At 46.7% G+C, this 23,933-nt stretch overlaps 1 protein-coding gene across 1 annotated transcript in view; it reads right to left on the bottom strand.

Moving 5' to 3' along the window:
* Positions 1 to 23,933, bottom strand: part of smg6 (SMG6 nonsense mediated mRNA decay factor) — a 280,547-nt gene that overhangs the window by 11,105 nt on the left and 245,509 nt on the right. Inside the window, exon 8 of the mRNA XM_085965106.1 lies at positions 3,988 to 4,199. Coding sequence (XP_085821232.1) covers positions 3,988 to 4,199 — 212 coding nt within the window. The remainder of the gene's footprint in view (positions 1 to 3,987; positions 4,200 to 23,933) is intronic.

Here is a 23,933-nt window from a genome sequence, read left to right as displayed (position 1 = left end):
GGGGTCTAAGTACAGAAGTTGAAAGTCTGTTTGGGAGGGGGGAGGGCTGGAAAAGAGAGTAGGATCTTTTCCAAGAAGTTGCTGCCCTCAGAATGTGCTCGTGCTGTAGTTAATGACTATATGATGCTGCAGTGTGCACATAAAATCTTGATTTGAGCTCTGTTTATGGAAGTGGCTTATATGCCCCCAGTGAGATACATTCAGAACAAATGGTCAATAAACACCTTGCAGGACCACAGAGTTTACGTGGTAACTAGAATTGCCAGAGGCAACACGTCTGATACACCTCCACACTGTGGTGCCCAGTCTCAAAACAGAGAACACTGCCGTGTAACAGGGGAGCCCAATCAACAGGTCACTATATTTACCTCTCAATGCCATATGAACTGGCCAGCCAATCCCGTACAGTCAATAAACGAGAAATATGAAGGGCAAGTCATTTATATTATAGTAGTCTTTTTGCTAATTGGAGTTAATGACTGCTGATGGTGCCAAAATGGGCTTGCCAGTAGGGCTTTAACTTGTCCCTTGGTCCAGGCTGAGACTCTGGTTCAGTACTGTGGGAGTGCTGAACTGCTGGAAGCGCCAGCCTTCAGCTCAGATTTTAAACCGAGTCGCTGCCATCTGCCTGTTCCAATGGTTCAAGTAGATGTTAAAAATGCCATTACCGTGAAGGGTAGAGATATCTCCCAGTATCCTGGACACATTCCTCTCAACCAATACCACCAAAAACAGAACAACTTTGTTTTAGTGCTCATCCTAAGTTGCTGTTTACAGTCGAGTGGCTTGCTAGGCCATTTCAAAGGGCATTAAGAGTCAACCACATTGTGTGGGGCGGGAGTCACATGTAGGTCAGACTGGGTAGGGGCCTCTGAAGGACACCGGTGAACCAGCTGGGCTTTTACAACGATCCAGCTGCTTCTGTGGTCACTTTTCCAGTGTCCACCTTTGGGTTGCTAGTCCAGTACCAGAACCACTAGGTTACCGTTCCCCCATCTGGTTATTCATCTTATGTAGGCAAATATGGGTCACCATTTTGCGCACAGCAAGATGCCAGTGTCTGCACTTCAAAGTAATTCATTATATGTGAGGTGCATTGAGATGTTTGAGAGATGTGATGAGGTGAAGATAAACAGTGGAGTTAAAGGCAGTGGAAGCCCTGACACAGGCCAAAGACATTCTCTGGGCGTTCTGGGGAAATGCATGAAAGTCAAATTCTGCAAGAGGAGGAATAATTTGGGCCAACTTCCCTATGGGGCAGGCTGGGATCTACCTGCTGTATGCCAGAGACAGGTGAACCAAAGCCTGCTGCTGTCACTTAGTACAGATTACAATAGGCACATTTAAACACAAGGCTGTCAGCAGCAAATTTAAAACTAATTAAACATTTAAAAAGAATTTAATTCCTTCTACAAAGAGAGTCTTGGAAGTAAAATACAGTAAATCTGGGACACGTGTAAGCGACGGGGTCGTTACAAGAAGCTAGACCAAGGGTGCTATTCTCAAAACTTTCTGGTGCTGTCGCTCCGGGAAAGCTCTCCCAGTGCTTGTGTTGGAAGGTCCACTGCCCAGAGTCGCACTGCAGCACTCAGACCGGGAAGGACCAACGTTCTGTTAACTAGTCTCAGCTGGGGTTGCAATTGGGGTGCTACAGTTCGGCTCAGCAGCGCTGGGCTAGGGAGAGGAAAGAAAAAGTCAGTCACTGTTCCTGCTCGCTGCTGAGCGATCCCTGTGAGCAGTGAGTGAGAGAGAGAGAGCGAGAGTGTGAGTGTATCTGTTGTCTGTAACATCCTCACGTAGCTTGCTGCCAGTTGGGTGAAGGTGCCGGAGGGTGATTGGCAATGTTCCCTGTAATTTTTTTTTGGTGGCTGGCTGCACGGCTCATTCAATTTTTCACGCACGCACGGTTATTTCCATTGAAAAGCCAATGAGCGGCCTGCGCGGGACCTCCAGACCGCTGCGCAGCTTAGCAGGAATATTGGTGACGGACTCTCCTGAAACTGAGTCCCAGCACAGTCAGTGCTTTCAATGGGGGCGGGGGGAGAGAAGAGGAGAGAAATTTGGAATTTGCCCCATTGGGAAGTTGGCCTGAATTATTCCTTCTCTTGCAGAATTTGATTTTCGTGCATTTCCCCAGAGTGTGTCTGTGGCCTGTGTCAGGACTTCCACTGCTCCTTGCAGCAACCACACTGAACAAAACAGACTGGCAATTATCTTCACCTCATCACATCTCTCACACATCTCAATGCACCTCACATATAATGAATTACTTTGAAGTGCAGACACTGTGGCCAAGTTCACGGGGGCTGAGTGGTACAGTGGATTAGCACACTGCCCTTTCATCTCTTGGATCTCAGTCTTGCAAATCTCAACTGACCCCCAGCATCCACAGTCTTTTGGGGGAGAGAGTTCCAGATTTCCACTACCGTGTGTGAAGAAGTGCTTCCTGACATCACCCCTGAATGGCCTGCCTCTAATTTTATGACTGTGCCTCTTGGCCTGGACTCCCCCATCAGAGGAAAGAAGAAGTCAGTCACTGTTCCTGCTCGCTGCTGAGCGATCCCTGTGAGCAGTGAGTGAGAGAGCGAGCAAGAGCAAGAGAACAAGAGTTCTACCTACCTACCTGTGAATGTGTATATATTGTTTAAAGGAGATGACACATGAAGGTGGGCTGTGGGTAACTACATGTCCAGAGTGACTTTTCCTCAAAGAATGAAGTTGGGACGATTGCTTTTCAAAGCCTCTTTGAAGCTGGTGTTACAAAAACCCGTTCATACCTGATACAGGCTGGGACATAGCTGCATAACAGGATTAAGCAATTCATCAAACCCCTAGCACTGCTGCCTCTCAAATCTTGACAAACAGAAATTAATAAAGTTTACAAAAAACACACAAAAAGTTTTTTTTTTTTAAAAAAGGTAATTTATCTTGTGTCTGGAGGGCAACATTTCTGGATCAGACCGCTCCAGACTTGATCATGCAGGCTCTGAGGGCATCAGAGGAGAAAAAGAACTTCACGATGGAGCCAGTACCAACAAGGCAAGTCTCTGAAGCTTTCAACAAAAAAAGGCAGCTGTCTAGATATGAGTAAGAGCTTGAGATTTAATGAGCTATTGAGGAGCCTGTCCCCTCCCTCACCACTTTCCATGTAACCAAAAAACGCCAATATTTAACATCAGACTTGGCGTGAAGCATGAAATCCTCTTTCAATACACAGACTTACCCACTCCTGAAGGGATATGGAAAGGCTGCACAGGGAACCGTCAAACCCTCTCAGCCTCCAGCTCAAACCCAATCGCGTAGTACTGGATGGTCACAGTGACTAGGTATGCCAGTCTTTAGCTGCGTTAGCAGTCTACATAGTGACAAATGTCTGTTGGAGATAACCAGACAGGCAACTATTGTTCATCCCGTTTACAACAGAGTGGCTTTCTAAGCCACCTCAGAGGGCGTGAAGATTCGACTGGATTCATGTCGAGGCCACATCGGGCAGGTTCACTTCCCTGGGGACATTAGTGAACCAGTTCGGTCTTTACGACAATCCAGCAGCCTGCTCAGAAATGACCAAATTTATTGAATTCAATTTTACAACTTGCCCTGTTGGGATTTGAACTCTCGATCTCTGGGTTGCTAGTCCAGTACTACATTAGGCAAACAAGGCAGTCATTTTGTGCATAGCAACATTTGGAAATAAGACGAATGATCTGTTAATCTGATTTTGGTGGTGTTGGTTGAAGGAGGAATGTTGGGAAAACTCCCTGCTTTTCTTTGAATAGTGCCATGGGATCTTTCATATCCGCCTGAGCCACCAGAACAGGCAGACGGTTTGATGTCTCACTCGAAGGACAGCTCCTCAAGACAGCGCAGCATTCCCTCAGTGCTAAAGTGTCAGCTTACCTTAGTGGGGCTTGAACCCACAATGGGAGAGGGGGGAGGAGGGAGCGAAGGTAAAGGAGGGCTGCATCACATTTCCATTACTGCAGTTACCTGCTGCCCGGTTATATCCTCACTCCGGAACGCAATCGACTCCAGCTCGTTACCTCTGCTGGTTAGAGCCCGCAGACATAAGTCACGGGATTCAAACTTTTGTTCCAGGAAGTCGATGGCTTTCTTGGCTCTCTCCTGCACCAATCTGGCATGGTTTCCACCGTGGTAGTCTGTGTCCTGGCCTTTAGCCAGACCATCCAGCTCATTAATCACTGAAACATTAAACAGCACAGACAGTCTGTCAATTCTACATCCAGTATTTGAAAAGGCAGGAAATTATCCAAAATTTCATTATATTAACACTTCCAGTTTGAGACTACACAGACACAGTGAAATCTTCCTAAAATATATATCGAACCAACCGACAAAAGTGAAGTGACTACAGATGTGCGCCACCCAGTGCAGTGACTCCGCTCACTTCATCCGAGCAACACTGAGCTTCAGCTTGCGCCCACAGACACTGCAGCTAGGGCTTGCCAAGGTATTCGAAGCTCTTGCTCACCCTGGCTGCTTAACCCTTTGACAGAATTAATTAACATAACCAGTACACTCCCTGCACTTACTGAGGTTCAAAAAACACAACTGCTGAGGTAAACAGAACCCCAGTGAGTCCGTGTCTGAAAGAGATAAAAAAAACAGGCTGACGGGTGAGACTCCATCAGAACTGATGAAGGGTCTCACTTGAAACATTGACCTGTCCTCGTCTTTCAGGTGCAGACTAACCAGCTGTGTATTTCTAGCATTTCCTGTTTTTACTGAAGGTTTCTATATCTTTTTGCTGGTGACAATACCCCCAGCCATCAGCAGCAAAATAGAACGGGATTATCCAGACACAAGGCTTGTTACTTTCACGACTAAGAGCGGGTCAAGAATGACTGACAGATATTGGTTATTCTGCTTTCTATCAATCCACAAGGGCAAAAATCACTGTGTTATTGGCATATCGCCTCGATTTTGTCATTTCCATGTTATGATGGCGAAAAACTTGTAGCAAAGTTGGTCTGAAAAGCCGAGAGAAAAATGGGAATCCTCAAAATGCATTTGGTGCTGCATCTGGCGGCAACAACAAAGAACATATCCACTCAGAGACAGAATATTGTGCCTTCCTTGCCTGCTCTTGGACTCACTGCGACCCAAAGTCATCAAGACCAACAGACTGGACGAAGATTGTTCACTCCGTGTGAGAAATCACCCTCTACCACACTGAAAGGTGGACAGAGTGTCTGTGGTCTACAAGACCATATCTGGACCAGAGTCCCAAGAGCTGGTGGCACGACAGCCAGACCTCTCTCCCGATACCAGAAACACAAGAGCTGCTTTCAATACTGTGCGTCAAAAAAATACTGCACAGAGTACAAGAGTAAAGCTCCACACACATTCCCCTCTCCTGCCCGTGGAACTTCCTACAGACAGTGCTGTTACCTGGAATTCTAGCCACTGTACGCAGAACTGAACAACACTTATCAAGCAAGGGTTTTTTCAGCTTGCAAAGATTAGGTTACAGAAATTCACCGGGCTTTCTCCAGGCACCCGCTAATTCTACAACTATCTGGGCTGCTAGCAACCACCAGTCAATTTCAAGGAGACGTTTGTACTCACACCAGTTGCTCCCGTCTGCTACCTATTATGTGCCCCAAACACATAATTGGCCACTAAAAAATAATAGTATTAAAAAGCTGCAATTAGTACAGGCGGAGGGGGCAGGATGATGAGTGAGTTAGACACACTGTCCTTTCACCTCTGGAACCACGGTTCAAACCCATCCCAGGTTGATTGGGTGAAAATCTCACTTTGTTGGCTTTAAAACTCCTACCTGAAATTAGTTTGGACAGTATCTCTAATTCAACTGTTGCATTTGGTTTTGAATCTAAATAGCCAACCTTACTCAGCGAGGCCACAGGATAGCTGGTGGTGGGAAAAGGAAAATGTCACATCTATGAGGTTAGGGTGGAACAAATTGTTGGAACAGTGTAGAGGGAGCTTTACTCTGTATCTAACCCATGCTGTACCTGCCCTGGGAGTGTTTGATGGGACAATGTAGAGGGAGCTTTACTCTGTATCTAACCCATGCTGTACCTGCCCTGGGAGTGTTTGATGGGGCAGTGTAGAGGGAGCTTTACTCTGTATCTAACCCGTGCTGTACCTGCCCTGGGAGTGTTTGATGGGACAGTGTAGAGGGAGCTTTACTCTGTATCTAACCCATGCTGTACCTGCCCTGGGAGTGTTTGATGGGACAGTGTAGAGGGAGCTTTACTCTGTATCTAACCCGTGCTGTACCTGCCCTGGGAGTGTTTGATGGGACAGTGCAGAGGGAGCTTTACTCTGTATCTAACCCATGCTGTACCTGCCCTGGGAGTGTTTGATGGGACAGTGTAGAGGGAGCTTTACTCTGTATCTAACCCGTGCTGTACCTGCCCTGGGAGTGTTTGATGGGACAGTGTAGAGGGAGCTTTACTCTGTATCTAACCCGTGCTGTACCTGCCCTGGGAGTGTTTGATGGGACAGTGTAGAGGGAGCTTTACTCTGTATCTAACCTATGCTGTACCTGCCCTGGGAGTGTTTGATGGGACAGTGTAGAGGGAGCTTTACTCTGTATCTAACCCATGCTGTACCTGCCCTGGGAGTGTTTGATGGGACAGTGTAGAGGGAGCTTTACGCTGTACCTGCCCTGGGAGTGTTTGATGGGACAGTGTAGAGGGAGCTTTACGCTGTATCTAACCCATGCTGTACCTGCCCTGGGAGTGTTTGATGGGACAGTGTAGAGGGAGCTTTACGCTGTATCTAACCCATGCTGTACCTGCCCTGGGAGTGTTTGATGGGACAGTGTAGAGGGAGCTTTACTCTGTATCTAACCCGTGCTGTACCTGCCCTGGGAGTGTTTGATGGGACAGTGTAGAGGGAGCTTTACTCTGTATCTAACCCATGCTGTACCTGCCCTGGGAGTGTTTGATGGGACAGTGTAGAGGGAGCTTTACTCTGTATCTAACCCATGCTGTACCTGCCCTGGGAGTGTTTGATGGGACAGTGTAGAGGGAGCTTTACGCTGCATCTAACCCGTGCTGTACCTACCCTGGGAAACACTGAAACATAGAAGATAGGAGCAGGAGTAGGCCATTCGGCCCCTCGAGCCTGCTCCGCCATTCAATGCGATCATGGCTGATCATCCAAATTCAGTACCCTGTCCCTGCTTTCTCCCCATATCCCTTGATTCCCTTAGCCTTAAGAAATATATCTAACTCCTTCTTGAATATATTTAATGAATTGGCCTCAACTGTCTTCTGTGGTAGAGAATTCCACAGGTTCACCACTCTCTGGGTGAAGAAATTCCTCCTCATCTCAGTCCTAAATGGCTTACCCCTTATCCTTAGACTGTGACCCCTGGTTCTGGACTCCCCGCCATCGGGAACAGCCTTCCTGTATCTAGTCTGTCTAGTCCTGTTAGAATTTTATAAGTTTCAATGAGATCCCCTTTCATTCATCTAAACTCTAGCGAATATAAGCCTAATCGACCCAATCTCTCTTCATACGTCATTCCTGCCATCCCAGGTATCAGTCTGGTGAATCTTCGCTGCACTCCCTCCATGGCAAGAACGTCCTTCCTCAGATAAGGCGACCAAAACGGCACACAATACTCAAGGTGTGGTCTCACCAAGGCCCTGTGCAACTGCAGCAAGACATCCTTGCTCCTGTACTCAAATCCTCTCGCTATGAAGGCCAGCATACCATTTGCCTTCTTAACCACATGCTGCACCTGCATGCTTACCTTCAGCGACTGGTGCACAAGGTCACACAGGTCTCATTGCATTTCCCCTTTTCCCAATCTATTGCTGTTCAGATAATAATCTGCCTTCCTGTTTTTGCCACCAAAGTGGATAACCTTGCATTTATCCACATTATACTGCATCTGCCCAATCGCCCAACCTGTCCAAATCATACTGGAGTTTCTCTGCATCCTCTTCACAGCACACATGCCCACCCAGCTTTGTGTCATCTGCAAACTTGGAGATATTACATCTAGTTCCCTCGTCTAGATCATTAATATATATATATATACAGTGAATAGCTGGGGTCCTAGTACCGATCTCTGCGGTACCCCACTAGTCACTGCCTTCTACTCGGAAAAAGACCTGTTTATTCTAACTCTTTGCTTCCTGTCTGCCAACAAGTTTTCTATCCAAGTCAGTACCTTACCCCCAATCCCATGTGTAGAGGGAACTTCACTCTGTATCTAACCTGTGCTGTACCTGTCTGAGAGTGTTTGATGGGACAGTGTAGAGAGAGCTTTACTTTGTATCTAACCCATGCTGTACCTGTCTGAGAGTGTTTGATGGGTTAGTGTAGAGAGCGCTTTACTTTGTATCTAACCCATGCTTTACATTGGCTCACAGTTAATCAACACTTTAATTTTAAAATTCTTATCCTTGCTTTCAAATCCCTCTATGGCATCGCTCCTCCGTTTCTGTAACCTCCTCCAGCCCTACAATCCTCCGAGATCTCTGTGCTCCTCTAATTCTGGCCTCTTGCGCATCCATGATTTTAATCGCTCCATCATTGGCGGCTGTGCTTTCAGCTGCCGAGGCCCTAAGCTCTGGAATTCCCTTCCTAAACATCTCCGCCTCCTTTAAGACACTCCTTAAAACCGACCTCTTTGACCAAGCTTTTGGTCACATGCCCTAATATCTCCTTATGTGGCTCGGTGTCAAATTTTGTTTGATAATCGCTCCTGTGAAGCGCCTTGGGACGTTTTACTATGTTAAAGGCGCTGTATAAATGCAAGTTGTTGTTGTTTACCTGACCTGGGACTGCTGGGTGCAGACACTGGGTATGTGAAATGGAACATATTCCCTTCCCCGGCACGGATAACCCTCACTTTGTTGAAATAAAAGCTTAAGAAAATATTCCATTCAGTCATCCTCACTACACAACATATTCCATGGTGTGGCAGTGACTCTTTAACTGCTGCTGGGTATTCAGGATGGCAAACAAGCTGGTTGAAGCGGAGGTCAGCCCACTTCTCGAGGGAAATCCAAAATAGATCAATTTAGCTTTCCAGATCCTATGATATCATATAATTTGAGCATTAATCTCTGATGTACATGGGGGGAAATTTAAACAACCATCTCATCAATTTGATTTGGCTTTGCACTTAAAGGCTTAAGTTAAGTGAGGCAGATGGGGGAAGACGGGCTCCTGCTATGGTGCCCTGATTGAATCCATTTAGCCGCCTGCAGTTATAGTTTTCTTGTTACTAATTTGAAACAGGTGAACAATTTGTTAAAAGTTTGATCTAAAGATTTGGGGCGAGGGCAGTACTTTAGAAAAATGACAGATTGCTCTCAGGGAATTAGACTGGCCTTTGTCAATGTCAGATTACATCTGAGTCAAACTAGAACACTGAGCAGGTATTCTATTACACTTCGAAGCATTCATTGTGGGTCTAAATCCAGCACCTTCATATTGCAGGCACCCGTATATGTTTAATGGCTATCTCCACGGCACTTTCACACCAAACCAAGGTTCTGCCAAAAAATGAAGATTCAGATTCCACTTTCTGGGGCATCCCTCACACTGAACGACCAGTTTATAATATGCATCACTCACAGCTTGTGTTTTACTCCAAAGGAACAACATTGCGGCTCGTTGGGAATTGTTTTCAAACCCCCTTTGAAAGGAAGAGCTACTTTAAAGATAATTGGGTGAGTAGACAAAACTGGAAAATTAACCCGCAAAAGGATTGAGTGCTTCTCTGGGAAGGCTGGCAACAAGATTTAGTATTGAAATGGGCTCTTTAAAGGAGGAGGGAAGTGTTTCAACATGAAGCACTCCAGGTCATGTTTTCCAAAATAAACTCCAACTTGGTAGAAGATAATGAAGTTAATTTGTCCTTGGACACAGAGCTCCAACATTTCCCAGTACTGTTTCTTGGCTTGCATGTGTCCCAGTCAGTGTGATGGGCAATGGAATTATTCGCTGGTGCATATCGTACTTAAGGTTGGCTGAGCAGCTCTCTACAGAGTACGGAGATATCAATGGCAGGTCTTCATGGGGAAAAAACAAAGGAAAATCTCAGCAGCTCTACTTTAACCTGAACTACATTTGGAGGGAGTATTTTATGCTGAAGAGTGAAGAATGGAAAAGACGTGTTACAAAGAAATGACATCACAGAAACAGGCCGTTCGGTCCAACCAGTCCGTGTAGGTGTTTATCCTCCTCACGAGCAGTGTCCTAATCCCATGTGCCCGCCCTGTTCAATATCCCTTTATTCCCTATTTCCTTCAGCCACCTATCTAACTTATTCTTAAATGTCGACATAGTCTCTGCTTCAGTCATTAATTCTGGAAGTGCATTCCAGTCACACAACCATCTCTGGAGAAAGAGTTTCTCCTGCTCTCTGTCCTAAATCTTTTATATTTGATCTTAAATCTATATGCCCTTGTTGTAGGCCCCTCAACCACTGCACAGTCTATTTCTAACTACTCTGTCCCATCCTTTCATAACTTTAAACACCTCTATCAATTCCTCCCCATAATCGCCACTGTTCTATTGCATTTCCTCGCATCAGGCAGCCTCCTAGAGTAGTGCTGCCCATACATTAGTCACTAGTGGCTAACTGCATTTCTGATTAGCAAATATAAAATTAGTAATAATCACTGTTGTTGGGCATGCCATCTCAATACTCATTTGCATGGTGTATGCATGTGAACTTTAACCTGTGTGTGCATTTGTTGAGAAGACAAAAAGCAGAGTATGAATGTTTTTTGATTGTTGCGAGTGCTTTACTTCCTTGGTTACTGAATTGTGACAGATGCTTGTTAAGTAAATATACACGTGAAGCACATTTAGCTGTATTGTGTGCAAGGCGTTTTCTACTAAAATTAGTGTATGTGTCGCCATAACACCATGGGGCTAGTTAGTCATTTTTTATGGACAACACAGTCACTGTGAATCTGGGCTGTGCCCCCTCTATTGCCTCTACATCCTTCCTATCGTGTGGAGCCCAAAACTGCACAAACTACTCCAATTGTGGTCTTACTAAGGTTTTATATAGGTTCATTATTACATCTTGACTTTTACATTCTATATCTCTTGCCATAAAACTCAGTGGCCTAGAAATTCGGTTGGCTTTGCGCCCAGTTTTCGCCCAAAGAGGGCTTTTGCACCAATAGAGGAGTTCGCGCTGATATTCAGCGCTGCGGTAATGGCGGCGGTAGCCCCGGCACCGATGACGTCATCGGTGTGTGCAGTGCCCCGGTTCCGTCCCAATGCCGGCCCGAATCCCATATTCAGTTGCCGCCGCCTCCTCCGTGGCGGCCGCTACTTACATCCGGAGACCAGGGCCTTACTGCAGCCTTAGTGGGGCGCATAAAGGTGGAGGTGCGGCCGGCCGCTTTTTCGGCGGCCGCCTGCCCGCACCTCCTTCCCCAGCCTCCTCCACCACCCCCCCCGCGGCATTGCCGGCTGCTTTCCGCGAGCCCGGCACTTCTCCGTGGTGCCGGGCTCATTTGCCGGCACAATCCAGCGGCGATCTCCCCGTTGCAGGCACCTCCACCTTAAGAGGAGGAGGCCTGCAGTACCGCAGCCTGCCGCACCGCATCGGGTGGCGCAGCGGCGCCTACAGCGCTGAAATTCAGTTTCAGCGCCCCAAGCGGGGGCGGGCACACCCTGGAATAGCGCCCGGTTCCGACTTGGGGCGCAAAAGCCGAATATCTGACGGGCGCAACTGGCTCCGCGCTCAGTGCTAACTTTTGGGCGCAAACCAGCTGGCGGGCCCAAACTGAATTTCTAGGCCAGTATTCCGTTAGCTTTTTATGGCCTTATCCACTTGAGTTGCTGCTTTTAATGTCTTCTGAACCTAAACCCCCAAATCCCTCTACTCTTCCACATCACCCAGTCTTCCACCACTCAAAGTATTATTGTTTTTGTTAACCAAAATATCCCACTTCACACGTACTGACATTGAATTTTATCTGACACATTTTTGCCATCTTATCAATATCCTCTTGCAGCTTCCTGTGGTCCTCAGTATTATTTTTACTATGCCTCCTATTTTAGTATTGTCTGCAAATTTGGACACAGCTCCCTATAGCCCTACATCCAAATCATTGCTGCACACAGAGAACAGGAGCAGTCCCAGAACAGAACCCTGTGGGACACCACTACCACCTCCAACCACTGTGAGAAATGGCCTGTAACTCCTACTTCCTGTTTTCCCCTTTTTAACTAATTTTTAATCCAATTTGCTACCCTTCCCCTGATTCCATACCCCTTAATGTGAAGTTATCCACTTTGGTGGGAAAAATAGAAAAGCAGAGTATTTTTTAAATGGTGAGAGATTGGGAAATGTTGGTGTTCAGAGGGACCTGGGAATCCTTATACACGAATCGCTGAAAGTTAACATGCAGGTAGAGCAAGCAATTAGGAAAGCAAATGGTATGTTGGCCTTTATTACAAGAGGATTTGAGTATAAGTGTAAAGACGTCTTACTGTAATTATATAGGGCCCTGGTGAGACCACACCTGGAGTATTTTGTACAGTTTTGGTCTCCTTACCTAAGGAAGGATATACTTGCCATAGAGAGAGTGCAATGAAGGTTCACCAGACTGATTCCTTGGATGGGGGGGTTGTCCTATGAGGAGAGATTGAGTGGACTAGGCCTATATTCTCTAGAGTTTAGAAGAATGAGAGGTGATCTCATTGAAACATACACAATTCTTACAGGGCTTGACAGGGTAGATGCAGGGGGGATGTTTCCCCTGGCTGGGGAGTCTAGAACCAGGGGTCACAGTCTCAGAATAAGGGGTCGGCCATTTAAGACTGAGATGAGGAGAAATTTCTTCACTCAGAGGGTGGTGAATCTTTGGAATTCTCTACCCCAGAGGGCTGTGGCAGCTCAGTCGTTGAGTATATTCAAGACAGAGATCGATAGATTTTTGAATATTAAGGGAATCAAGGGATATGGGGATAGTGCAGGAAAGTGGAGATAAGGTAGATCAGCCATGATCTTATTGAATGGCGGAGCAGGTTCAAAGGGCCAAATGGCCGACTCCAGCTCCTATTTCTTATGTTCTTAATCTTCTTCAATAGTTTCTTGTATGGTTTATTGTCAAAGACGTTCCTAAAGTCCATGTACACCACATCCACTGCAGTTTCCTCATCCACCATATCTATCACCTCCTCAAAGAACTCGATCAGGTTTGTCAAGCACAATCTTCCTTCCTAAAATCTGTTGGCTGCGTCTAATTATTTTCTCTACATTAAAATTTCTCTGCCACAGATATTAAACTAACTGCAATTATCTAGATTACATCTGTCTCCCTTTTTGAAAATAGCCATTACACTGGCCACTCTCCAGTCCTCTGGCACACAATCACACTCAACAAAGTTTTCAAAAGGCCTTCGATAAGGTACCACGCGGTAGGCTCATGACAAAGGCTAGGACACGTGGAGTCAGGGAACAAATAGCTGAATGGATAGCAAATTGGCTAAAAAATAGAAAGCAAAGAGTAGGGGTAAAGGGCAATTACTCAGATTAGTGGGAGGTAGAATGCGATGTTCCACAAGGATCAGTGCTGGAATCACTGTTATTCATAATTTACATTAATGATTGGGACTTAAGAACAAGTAACTCGATATCAAAATTTGCAGATGATACCAAACCTGCTGAGTGGGGGGTGGAGCTAACACTGAGGAAGAATGTAACATAATACAAGACATTAGAAAGCTTGCAGTCTGAGCAGTTAAGTGGCAAATGAACTTTAACATAGATAAATGAGAGGTGATGCACATTGGTAGGAAAAATAGAAACATCACCTACACCTTAGAAAATAAGAAACTGAATGGGGTAGAAGAGCAAAGGGATCTAGGGGTACAGGTGAACAAATCACTTGGATTTATTTCTAGGGCACACAATTTAAAAGTAGTGAAGTTATGTGAAACTTGTATGGGACCCTGGCCCGCCTGCACTTAAGAGTACTGTGCACAGTACTGGTCTCCATACTATAAAAAAGGACACAGAAGCACTGGGGAAAGTGCAAAAAAGATTTACAAGGATGGTGCCAGAACTGAGAGATTACAGCTATCAGGAAAAATTGAACAGGTTAGGTCTTTCTTCTTTAGAAAAGAGACTTAGGGGTGACCTGGTAGAGGTCTTTAAAATTATGAATGGGTTGACAGAGTAGATTTGGAGAGAATGTTTCCACTTGTGGGAGAATCCAAAACTAGGGGCCATGAATACAAGTTAGTTACTAATAAATCCAATAGAAAAACAGACTTGCATTTATATTAGGGGTCACAGTCTCAGGATAAGGGGTCAGCCATTTGGGACTGAGAGGAGGAGAAATTTATTCACTCAGAGGGTGGTGAATCTTTGGAATTATCTACCCCAGAGAGCAGAGGATGCTCAGTTGTTGAGTATATTCAAGACAGAGAGTGATAGATTTTTGGATATTAAGGGAATGAAGAGATATGGGGATATTGCACGAAGGTGGAGTTGAGGTAGAAGATCAGCCATGATCTTATTGAATGGCGGAGCAGGCTCGAAAGGCCAAATGGCCAACTCCTGCTCCACAATTCTTCTGTTCTTATTCTCTCCTCATGCTTCCTCCTGGCTTTCTTTCCTAATTTTCCTTATTTTCTTGTATTCTCTCTCTTTAAATGATTTTTTATTATACTTATAGGCCTCATATGACCTCTTTTTCAATCTTAGTGTATTTTTAACTTTTTATCTAACAATGGCATCCTATAACTTGAAACAGTCTCTCTTTTTTTAAATGGTATTCTGCAACTTTGCAATCTCCCATTGTTGACCTACAGTCCTGTTTGCCAATTTCTCTTTCCACCTCACTTCAACTATGGCAGAACACATGGCTTTTAACTGCAGCTGTCACTGTAGAAGAGACTAGTAGACAATCCAAGCAGATAATATTGGGAAATACAGGATAACATGTAAACATAATGAGTGGTGTTAGAGGAGAGAGATTTGGAGATGCTTGTTGATCAAACAATGAAAGCGTCATCACATTCTGTGGCAGCAGTCGCCAAAGTGAATAGACTTGGGGTCCCAGAGTAGAATACGGGGAACGGTTCCTCAGTATTCCAACAAAGTATCCAGTGTCCGCTTATACCTTGTAAGTAAAACTTTCCATTTAAAAAGAGGCATAACGTGGGCAACTGTATGTAAGCCTGTGTCCAGAAAACAACAGCTAAATCCTTTTCTTCACCTGGATGAGAATAATGAAACAGCTTTGCTATGAAGGCAAACCGGCAGCCATTTTGAGCACAGCAAGATCCCCAAAAGGCAACGAGATAAATTACCAGTTAATTTGTTTTTGGTGGTGTTGGTTGAGGAATGTTAGCCAGGACACAGAGAAATCCCTGCTCTTCTTAGAATATTGCTCTGGGAATTTTATTTGAATGGAAGGCGGGGTTCGGTTTAATGTCATATGCAAAGAACAGTACCTCTGACAATGCAGTACTCCCTCAATGCTACATTGGACTATCAGTGTAGATTATGGGCTCATGGGAAAGTGGAGATGAGGTAGAAGGTCAGCCATGATCTTATTGAATGGCGGAGCAGGCTCGCGGGGCCGAATGACTGACTCCTGCTCCTATTTCTTATGTTCTTATGATTATGGGCACAAACTACAGCTATGGGGTTTGAATACACAATCTATCGATCCACAAGGATGGTGGAAAATTTAACTGGGGGAGATTTTCATTGATGAATTAAAACCATTGTACCTTTAGAAAGTGTTCCATCCTTCTCGATTTGGTCTGCCTCCCCCACCAACCCCCCTCCCCCAAGTTCCCTAAAGCAAAAAAACTATTTTAAGGTGAGATGAAGATTGTGCGTGACTAGGAGCTACAGCAAAAGCCAGGCTGATATTACCAAACTGCATGCCTAGAAACTCATCTCCATGCAACTCTACTCCCAGTCTCATCTCAGCTAATCTCTCAACTCTATTCCCAATCTCAATCTTCTTGCCCCAATCTATCACCAAATTTATATCAACCCACCTTCCAACTCTACTACCAATCTCATATCGGATCTCCCAATGCTATCCCCAATCTCATCTCAACCCATCTCTACTTTCAATCTCATCTCTTAATTCTATTCCCAATTTTACCTCAGCTTATCTGCCAACTCTATTCCTAATCTTGTACTACATCTCCCAATGTTATTCCCAATCTCATCTCGGCCCATTTCTCAACTCTATTCCCAATCTCATAACGCATCTTCCACTTCTATCCCCATCTCATCTCAAGGCATATCATAAGAACATAAGGAATAGGAGCAGGAGCTGGTCATTCGGCCCCTTAAGCCTGTTCCGCCATTCAATAAGATCATGGCTGATCTTCTAGCTCAACTCCACTTTCCCACCCAATCTCCATATCCCTTGGTTCCCAGACTCATGTTAAGGGGTTAACATATGAGATCTGATTGCCAAAACCATTGAGTTTTCTTATGTGACCTTCAGCCATCTTCCCATTCTAATACTCTCTGCTACATTTTGGAGTTTCCAATGCTAGTTTCTAGAGAAAGAACATACAAGTGCTGCATGAGGATGCTTGGCACTGACAGTAGTGCTGCTGTCACCATTTTTGGACACTGGTTGGAGTGGTGGGGCGGTGTTGGAGGTGGGAAGAGGACAAGAAGAGTTGGTGAACAGCACACAGAGGTAACCTACAAGTCCCCCAAGGGACCTTGTGTAGATATTTTTGGATTCTAAGGGCTAGATTTTGCCAATGGGGAGCTTTTGGAGGCGGGACTCCCAGTTGCCGGGTTTCAGTCCCGCCTCCATCAACTTCTGGCCAACCCACGCTATTTTCCCTTGATTGACCTTGTTAAGCCGGCCAATTAAGGGGAAGCTGGTTACAGAGAACGTCAACATATGATGCTTCATCTGTCAAAAATTTTTGACAGATAAATTGTCATCGTTTGACAGCTCTGTGAAGCTGTAGTTTGATGAGTTCTTGAATTGAAGACCTCATCAAACCTCTTTCTTTCGCAGAAATTAGATGGTTGTTGCATTGGAGAATGACACGGCCATCTGTCATCTCTGCCGCGGAGGTGCGAGACTCTCCGCATACCCACCGACTGAAGCCTGCAGGAAGAAACAAAGGTAAGTACACTTTTTCTAACACTTTCCACTTATCTCACATGCTCACCTCTCCACACTAGCACCCACCACTTACCTTCACAGCGCACTTTTGCATCCCTTCGACTCCCGCAGACCCACGACTCGCCTCTGTGACCCTGGCGGGGTTCGGAGCCTTCGGGAAGCTCGCAATTGTGTGGGTAAAATGGGGATAATCCTCTTATCTACCTGTTAACAGGCAGATAACTGACACTAATCCCCTTCCCGCCTCTAAGGAGACAGGATCCGGCGCGGGTCGGCTACCCACCTCCTGGCAAGATGGTACGGAGGCGGGTTGGGCACCCGCCCCTAAATTCTGCCATTTTCCCGGCAGTCCCGCCTCCATACCTGCCTCCCCAGGGCTGGCAAGATCGCGCCCTAAGAGAAAAGTTCAGAAAACATAAATACTATTTCTATGCTCCCCAAAAAGCAATCTTGTTTATTTAAGCGTTAATTGATTTTGTTGCAAAAACAGGTTTTGCAGAGTCATTCCATTGGGACTAGATTCCTAATTAGCCTTTCTTTTATAAGCTGCTCTAATTTCAGTCCCAGTGGCTGTGGGTAGGAATGCTCAGATAGTCTGAATGAGATATTTTAATTTTTCTTGTCACTGCGATTTCAGTACAGTGTGTGAATTTTTCACACCGTATCCACTTGAACTGTGACAAACACCCAGGGATACAATTCTAGAATATGTCCTTCCAAACTCGGGATGTGGCTTGAAAAAGCATTTTGTTTTGCACGACACTAGAGCGACGTACAGGTGGGCACAAGTCTGTCACCAGGGGTGAAACAATATCAGGGCATGAATTAAGAGTATCTCACAAGAAGTGTATCCCAAGGTATTTAATGTACTGAGTTAACACTAAAAAAAATGATCTGATCATCATCTCATTGCTGTTCGTGGGAGCTTGCTGTGCACAAACTGGCGACCGTGTTTCCTACATTACAGCAGTGACTACACTTTAAAAAGTACTTCATTGGCTGTAAAGCGCTCGGGGACGCCCTGAGGTTGTGAAAGATGTTATATAACTGTAAGTTACATGTGACCAAGCTTTTTGTCTCTATGGGCCACTTAGGGCTATGGAGCCTTGTGGGCCACCTATACAGTTTAAAACCCATGTTCCCATTAATATTCATATCTCAAGCTTGGTATTTTGATTTACAATTTATCTATCGATGAGGCGACAGCGCTAAGAAGAGCCCTTACCAAACCTTCATACCCACAAAATTCAAACAGCACAAATCAGCGAGTAACAAATATAAGAGCAAATAGGGCTGATGGACCATAGTTTGGACATCCTAGATTAAGTGAAAATTTCTCTCTGGTGTATCGGTACCTATATACGAAATCAGACTAGCAGCAACACTGCTGTAAAACTTTTACAGAGTTCCTGTATTGGGTTTCACAGGGTTGTTGAAGAAAGTTTGTAGTTTAGAATTGGTTTGTCCCTGAAAACAATTAATGAATTGAGATAGATTCCTGATAATTTGGAGCATTTTAAAGACAAACTGAGCTTGCACTTAACATAAACTGACAATACTGAATTGACCTCAAGAACTTCTGGCTTGCAACAAGTAAAATCCTGGCAACAGCACTCCCATCAAATTCTGTACTGAAAGTTCAAAAGAATACATAGAAAGCAGGTAATTGGGAATGAAGCTGTGAAGCCCTATGCTTGCTCACTGATGTTACTGCCATGCCAGTGCTTTGGGCTGTCTCCGTACATCTCTCATCACCTCTTGTATGCTGGTCCCTGCGCCACTGACAGACTCAGGATTTTGTTCAATAAAAACACTCGAGGGAAGTCAAACAATTTCTACAAGGAAATAACGTTGTTAAATAACAGTTCAAGATCAAATGGTTATTGACAGGCAAAAAAAACCAAATACATCTCACTGGAACCCAAACCACCCAACTCCCTGAACAGAACCCAATCACCCAACTCCCTGAACAGAACCCGACCACCCAACTCCCTCAACAGAACCCGACCACCCAACTCCCTCAACAGAACCCGACCACCCAACTCCCTCAACAGAACCCGACCACCCAACTCCCTCAACAGAACCCAATCACCCAACTCCCTCAACAGAACCCGACCACCCAACTCCCTCAACAGAACCCAATCACCCAGCTCCCTGATCAGAACCCAACCACCCAACTCCCTCAACAGAACCCGACCACCCAACTCCCTCAACAGAACCCAATCACCCAACTCCCTGAACAGAACCCGACCACCCAACTCCCTCAACAGAACCCGTCCACCCAACTCCCTCAACAGAACCCAATCACCCAGCTCCCTGATCAGAACCCAACCACCCAACTCCCTGATCAGAACCCAACCACCCAACTCCCTGAACAGAACCCAATCACCCAACTCCCTGATCAGAACCCGACCACCCAACTCCCTGAACAGAACCCAATCACCCAACTCCCTGAACAGAACCCGACCACCCAACTCCCTGAACAGAACCCAATCACCCAACTCCCTGAACAGAACCCAATCACCCAACTCCCTGATCAGAACCCAATCACCCAACTCCCTGATCAGAACCCAATCACCCAACTCCCTGATCAGAACCCGACCACCCAACTCCCTGATCAGAACCCAATCACCCAACTCCCTGAACAGAACCCAACCACCCAGCTCCCTGATCAGAACCCAACCACCCAACTCCCTGAACAGAACCCAATCACCCAACTCCCTGATCAGAACCCAACCACCCAGCTCCCTCAACAGAACCCGACCACCCAACTCCCTCAACAGAACCCGACCACCCAACTCCCCGAACAGAACCCAACCACCCAACTCCCTCAACAGAACCCGACCACCCAACTCCCTGAACAGAACCCAATCACCCAACTCCCTGATCAGAACCCGACCACCCAACTCCCTGAACAGAACCTAATCACCCAACTCCCTGATCAGAACCCGACCACCCAACTCCCTGAACAGAACCCAATCACCCAACTCCCTGATCAGAACCCGACCACCCAACTCCCTGAACAGAACCCAATCACCCAACTCCCTGATCAGAACCCGACCACCCAACTCCCTGAACAGAACCTAATCACCCAACTCCCTGATCAGAACCCGACCACCCAACTCCCCGAACAGAACCCAATCACCCAACTCCCTGATCAGAACCCAATCACCCAAATCCCTGAACTGAACCCAATCACCCAACTCCCTGATCAGAACCCAACCACCCAACTCCCTGAACAGAACCCAATCACCCAACTCCCTGATCAGAACCCGACCACCCAACTCCCTGAACAGAACCCAATCACCCAACTCCCTGATCAGAACCCGACCACCCAACTCCCTGAACAGAACCTAATCACCCAACTCCCTGATCAGAACCAGACCACCCAACTCCCCGAACAGAACCCAATCACCCAACTCCCTGATCAGAACCCAACCACCCAACTCCCTGAACTGAACCCAATCACCCAACTCCCTGATCAGAACCTGACCACCCAACTCCCTGAACTGAACCCGACCACCCAACTCCCTGAACAGAACCCAATCACCCAACTCCCTGATCAGAACCCAATCACCCAAATCCCTGAACTGAACCCGACCACCCAACTCCCTGAACTGAACCCGACCACCCAACTTCCTCAACAGAACCCAATCACACAACTCCCTGAACTGAGCCCAATCCACCCAACTCCCTGAACTGAACCCGACCACCCAACTCCCTCAACAGAACCCGACCACCCAACTCCCTGAACAGAACCCAATCACCCAACTCCCTGAACAGAACCCAATCACCCAACTCCCTGAACAGAACCCAATCACCCAACTCCCTGAACAGAACCCAATCCACTCAACTCCCTGATCAGAACCCAATCACCCAACTCCCTGAACAGAACCCAATCCACCCAACTCCCTGAACTGAACCCAATCCACCCAACTCCCTGAACAGAACCCAATCCACCCAACTCCCTGAACAGAACCCAATCACCCAACTCCCTGAACAGAACCCAATCACCCAACTCCCTGATCAGAACCCAATCACCCAACTCCCTGAACAGAACCCAATCACCCAACTCCCTGAACAGAACCCAATCACCCAACTCCCTGAACAGAACCCAATCACCCAACTCCCTGATCAGAACCCAATCACCCAACTCCCTGATCAGAACCCAACCAGCCAACTCCCTGAACTGAACCCAATCACCCAACTCCCTGAACAGAACCCAACCACCCAACTCCCTGATCAGAACCCAATCACCCAACTCCCTGAACAGAACCCAATCACCCAATCCCTGATTAGAACCCAATCACCCAACTCCCTGAACTGAGCCCAATCACCCAACTCCCTGATCAGAACCCAATCACCCAACTCCCTGAACTGAACCCAATCACCCAACTCCCTCAACTGAACCCAACCACCCAACTCCCTCAACTGAGCCCAATCACCCAACTCCCTGAACTGAACCCAATCACCCAACTCCCTGATCAGAACCCAATCCACCCAACTCCCTGAACAGAACCCAATCACCCAACTCCCTGAACAGAACCCAATCACCCAACTCCCTGATCAGAACCCAATCACCCAACTCCCTGAACAGAACCCAATCACCCAACTCCCTCAACTGAACCCAACCACCCAACTCCCTGATCAGAACCCAATCACCCAACTCCCTGAACAGAACCCAATCACCCAACTCCCTGATCAGAACCCAATCCACCTTGAGGCCTTGTGTCTTAATGCGAGGAGCATTCGTAATAAGGTGGATGAATTAGCTGCGCAAATAGAGGTAACGGATATGATATGATTGGGATTATGGAAACATGGCTACAAGGTGACCAAGGCCGGGTATTCAATATTCAGGAAAGATAGGCAAAAAGGAAAAGGAGGTGGGGTAGCATTGCTGGTTAAAGAGGGGATTAACGCAATTGAAAGGAAGGATATTAGCTCTGATGATGTGAATCTGTATGGGTAGAACTGAGAAATACCAAGGGGCAGAAAACGTTAGTGGGAGTGGTATACAGACCTCCAAACAGTAATGCGGAGGTTGGGGATGGCATTAAACGGGAAATTAGAGACGCATGCAATAAGGGCACAACACTTATCATGGGTGACTTTAATCTACATATAGATTGGGCTAACCAAATTAGTAACAATACTGTGGAGGAGAAATTCCTGGAGTGTATACGAGATGGTTTCCTGGGCCAATATGTCGAGGAACCAACTAGAGATCAGGCCATCTTAGACTGGGTATTATGTAATGAGAAAGGATTAATTAGCAATCTTGTTGTGCGAGGCCCCTTGGGTCGGAGCGATCATAATATGATCGAATTCTTCATTAAGATGGAGAGTGAAGTAGTTGACTCAGAGACTAGGGTCCTGAATTTAAATAAAGGAAACTATGATGGTATGAGGCGCGAGTTGGGTAGGATTGATTGGGGAATGTTACTCAAAGGGTTGACGGTGGATAGGCAATGGCAAACATTCAAAGATCGCATGGATGAACTACAGAATTTGTTCATCTCTGTTTGGCATAAAAATAAAACAAAAAAGGTGACTCAACCGTGGCTAACAAGGGAAATTAGGGATAGCATAAGATCCAAGGAGAAGACATATAAATTGGCCAGAAAAAGCAGTAAACCTGAGGATTGGCAGCAGTTTAGGATTCAGCAAAGGAGGACAAAGGGATTAATTAAGAGGGGGAAAATAGAGTATGAGAGTAAGCTTTCAGGGGAACATAAAAACTGACTGCAAAAGCTTTTATAGATATGTGAAGAGAAAAAGATTGGTGAAGTCAAGCGTAAGTCCCTTGCAGTCAGTATCAGGGGAATTTATAATGGGGAACAAAGAAATGGCAGACCAATTAAATACATACTTTGGTTCTGTCTTCACAAAGGAGGACACAAATAACCTCCCAGAGAGGTCGGGGAACATAGGGCTAAAAATTCAGTTTGGGGCGCCAAGCTCGCCTGGGCGCTGGTATTACCGCTGCGTGCGGAGCCACTTGCGCCATCGGGATATTCAGTTTCTGCGCCCCAAATGGAAACCGGCCGCTAAACGAGGCTTCCCGCGCCCCGCTTGGGGCGCTGAAACTGAATATCGGCGCGCAAAGTGCCGCAGCGCCACCCGCTGCGGCACGGCACGCTGCGGTACTGCAGGCCTTCCTCCCACTGTTAAGGGGGAGGTGCCTGCAACAGCGCGATCCACGCTCGCGAGTGCCGGCAAATGAGCCCGGCACCAAGGAGAAGTGCCGGGCTCTCGGGAAACAGCCGGCAATGCCGCGGGGGGGGGGGGGGGGGGGGGGGGCGGTGTAGGAGGCCGGGGACGGAGGTGCGGGCAGGCGGCTGCCGAAAAAGCGGCCGGCCGCACCGCCACCTTAACTCGCGCCACTACCGCCACAGGTAGGCCCGTGTACCGGTCGCTATTTGCGGCCGGCGCGGAAGAGGCGGCCGCGACCTAATATGGCGTTCGGGGCGGTAGTGGGGCGTTGCGCACGCCTATGACGTCATCGGTGGCGGCGCAACACTACAGGCTAACGCCGCCATTTGCGCCCCGCTAAATATCGCGGTGGTTGCGGCCAGTGGCGCTAAAGCCTCTGAGTGGCCTCTTTGGGCGCAAACTGGTGGCGCAAGCAACTGAATTTCTAGGCCATAGGGTTTAATGAGAGGGAGGAACTGAAAGAAATCAGTATTTGTAGGGAAATGGTGTTAGGGAAATTGATGGGATTGAAGGCCAATAAATCCCCAGGGCCTGATAATCTACATCCTAGGGTACTTAAGGAAGTGGCCCTAGAAATAGTAGATGCATTGCTGGTCATCTTCCAAATTT

The sequence above is a fragment of the Somniosus microcephalus genome, chromosome 22 (assembly GCF_052327205.1).
Source record: "Somniosus microcephalus isolate GS21.2 chromosome 22, FLI_Smic_1.0, whole genome shotgun sequence".
Classification (NCBI taxonomy): domain Eukaryota; kingdom Metazoa; phylum Chordata; class Chondrichthyes; order Squaliformes; family Somniosidae; genus Somniosus; species Somniosus microcephalus.
This window is presented reverse-complemented; position numbering and strand designations above follow the sequence as displayed.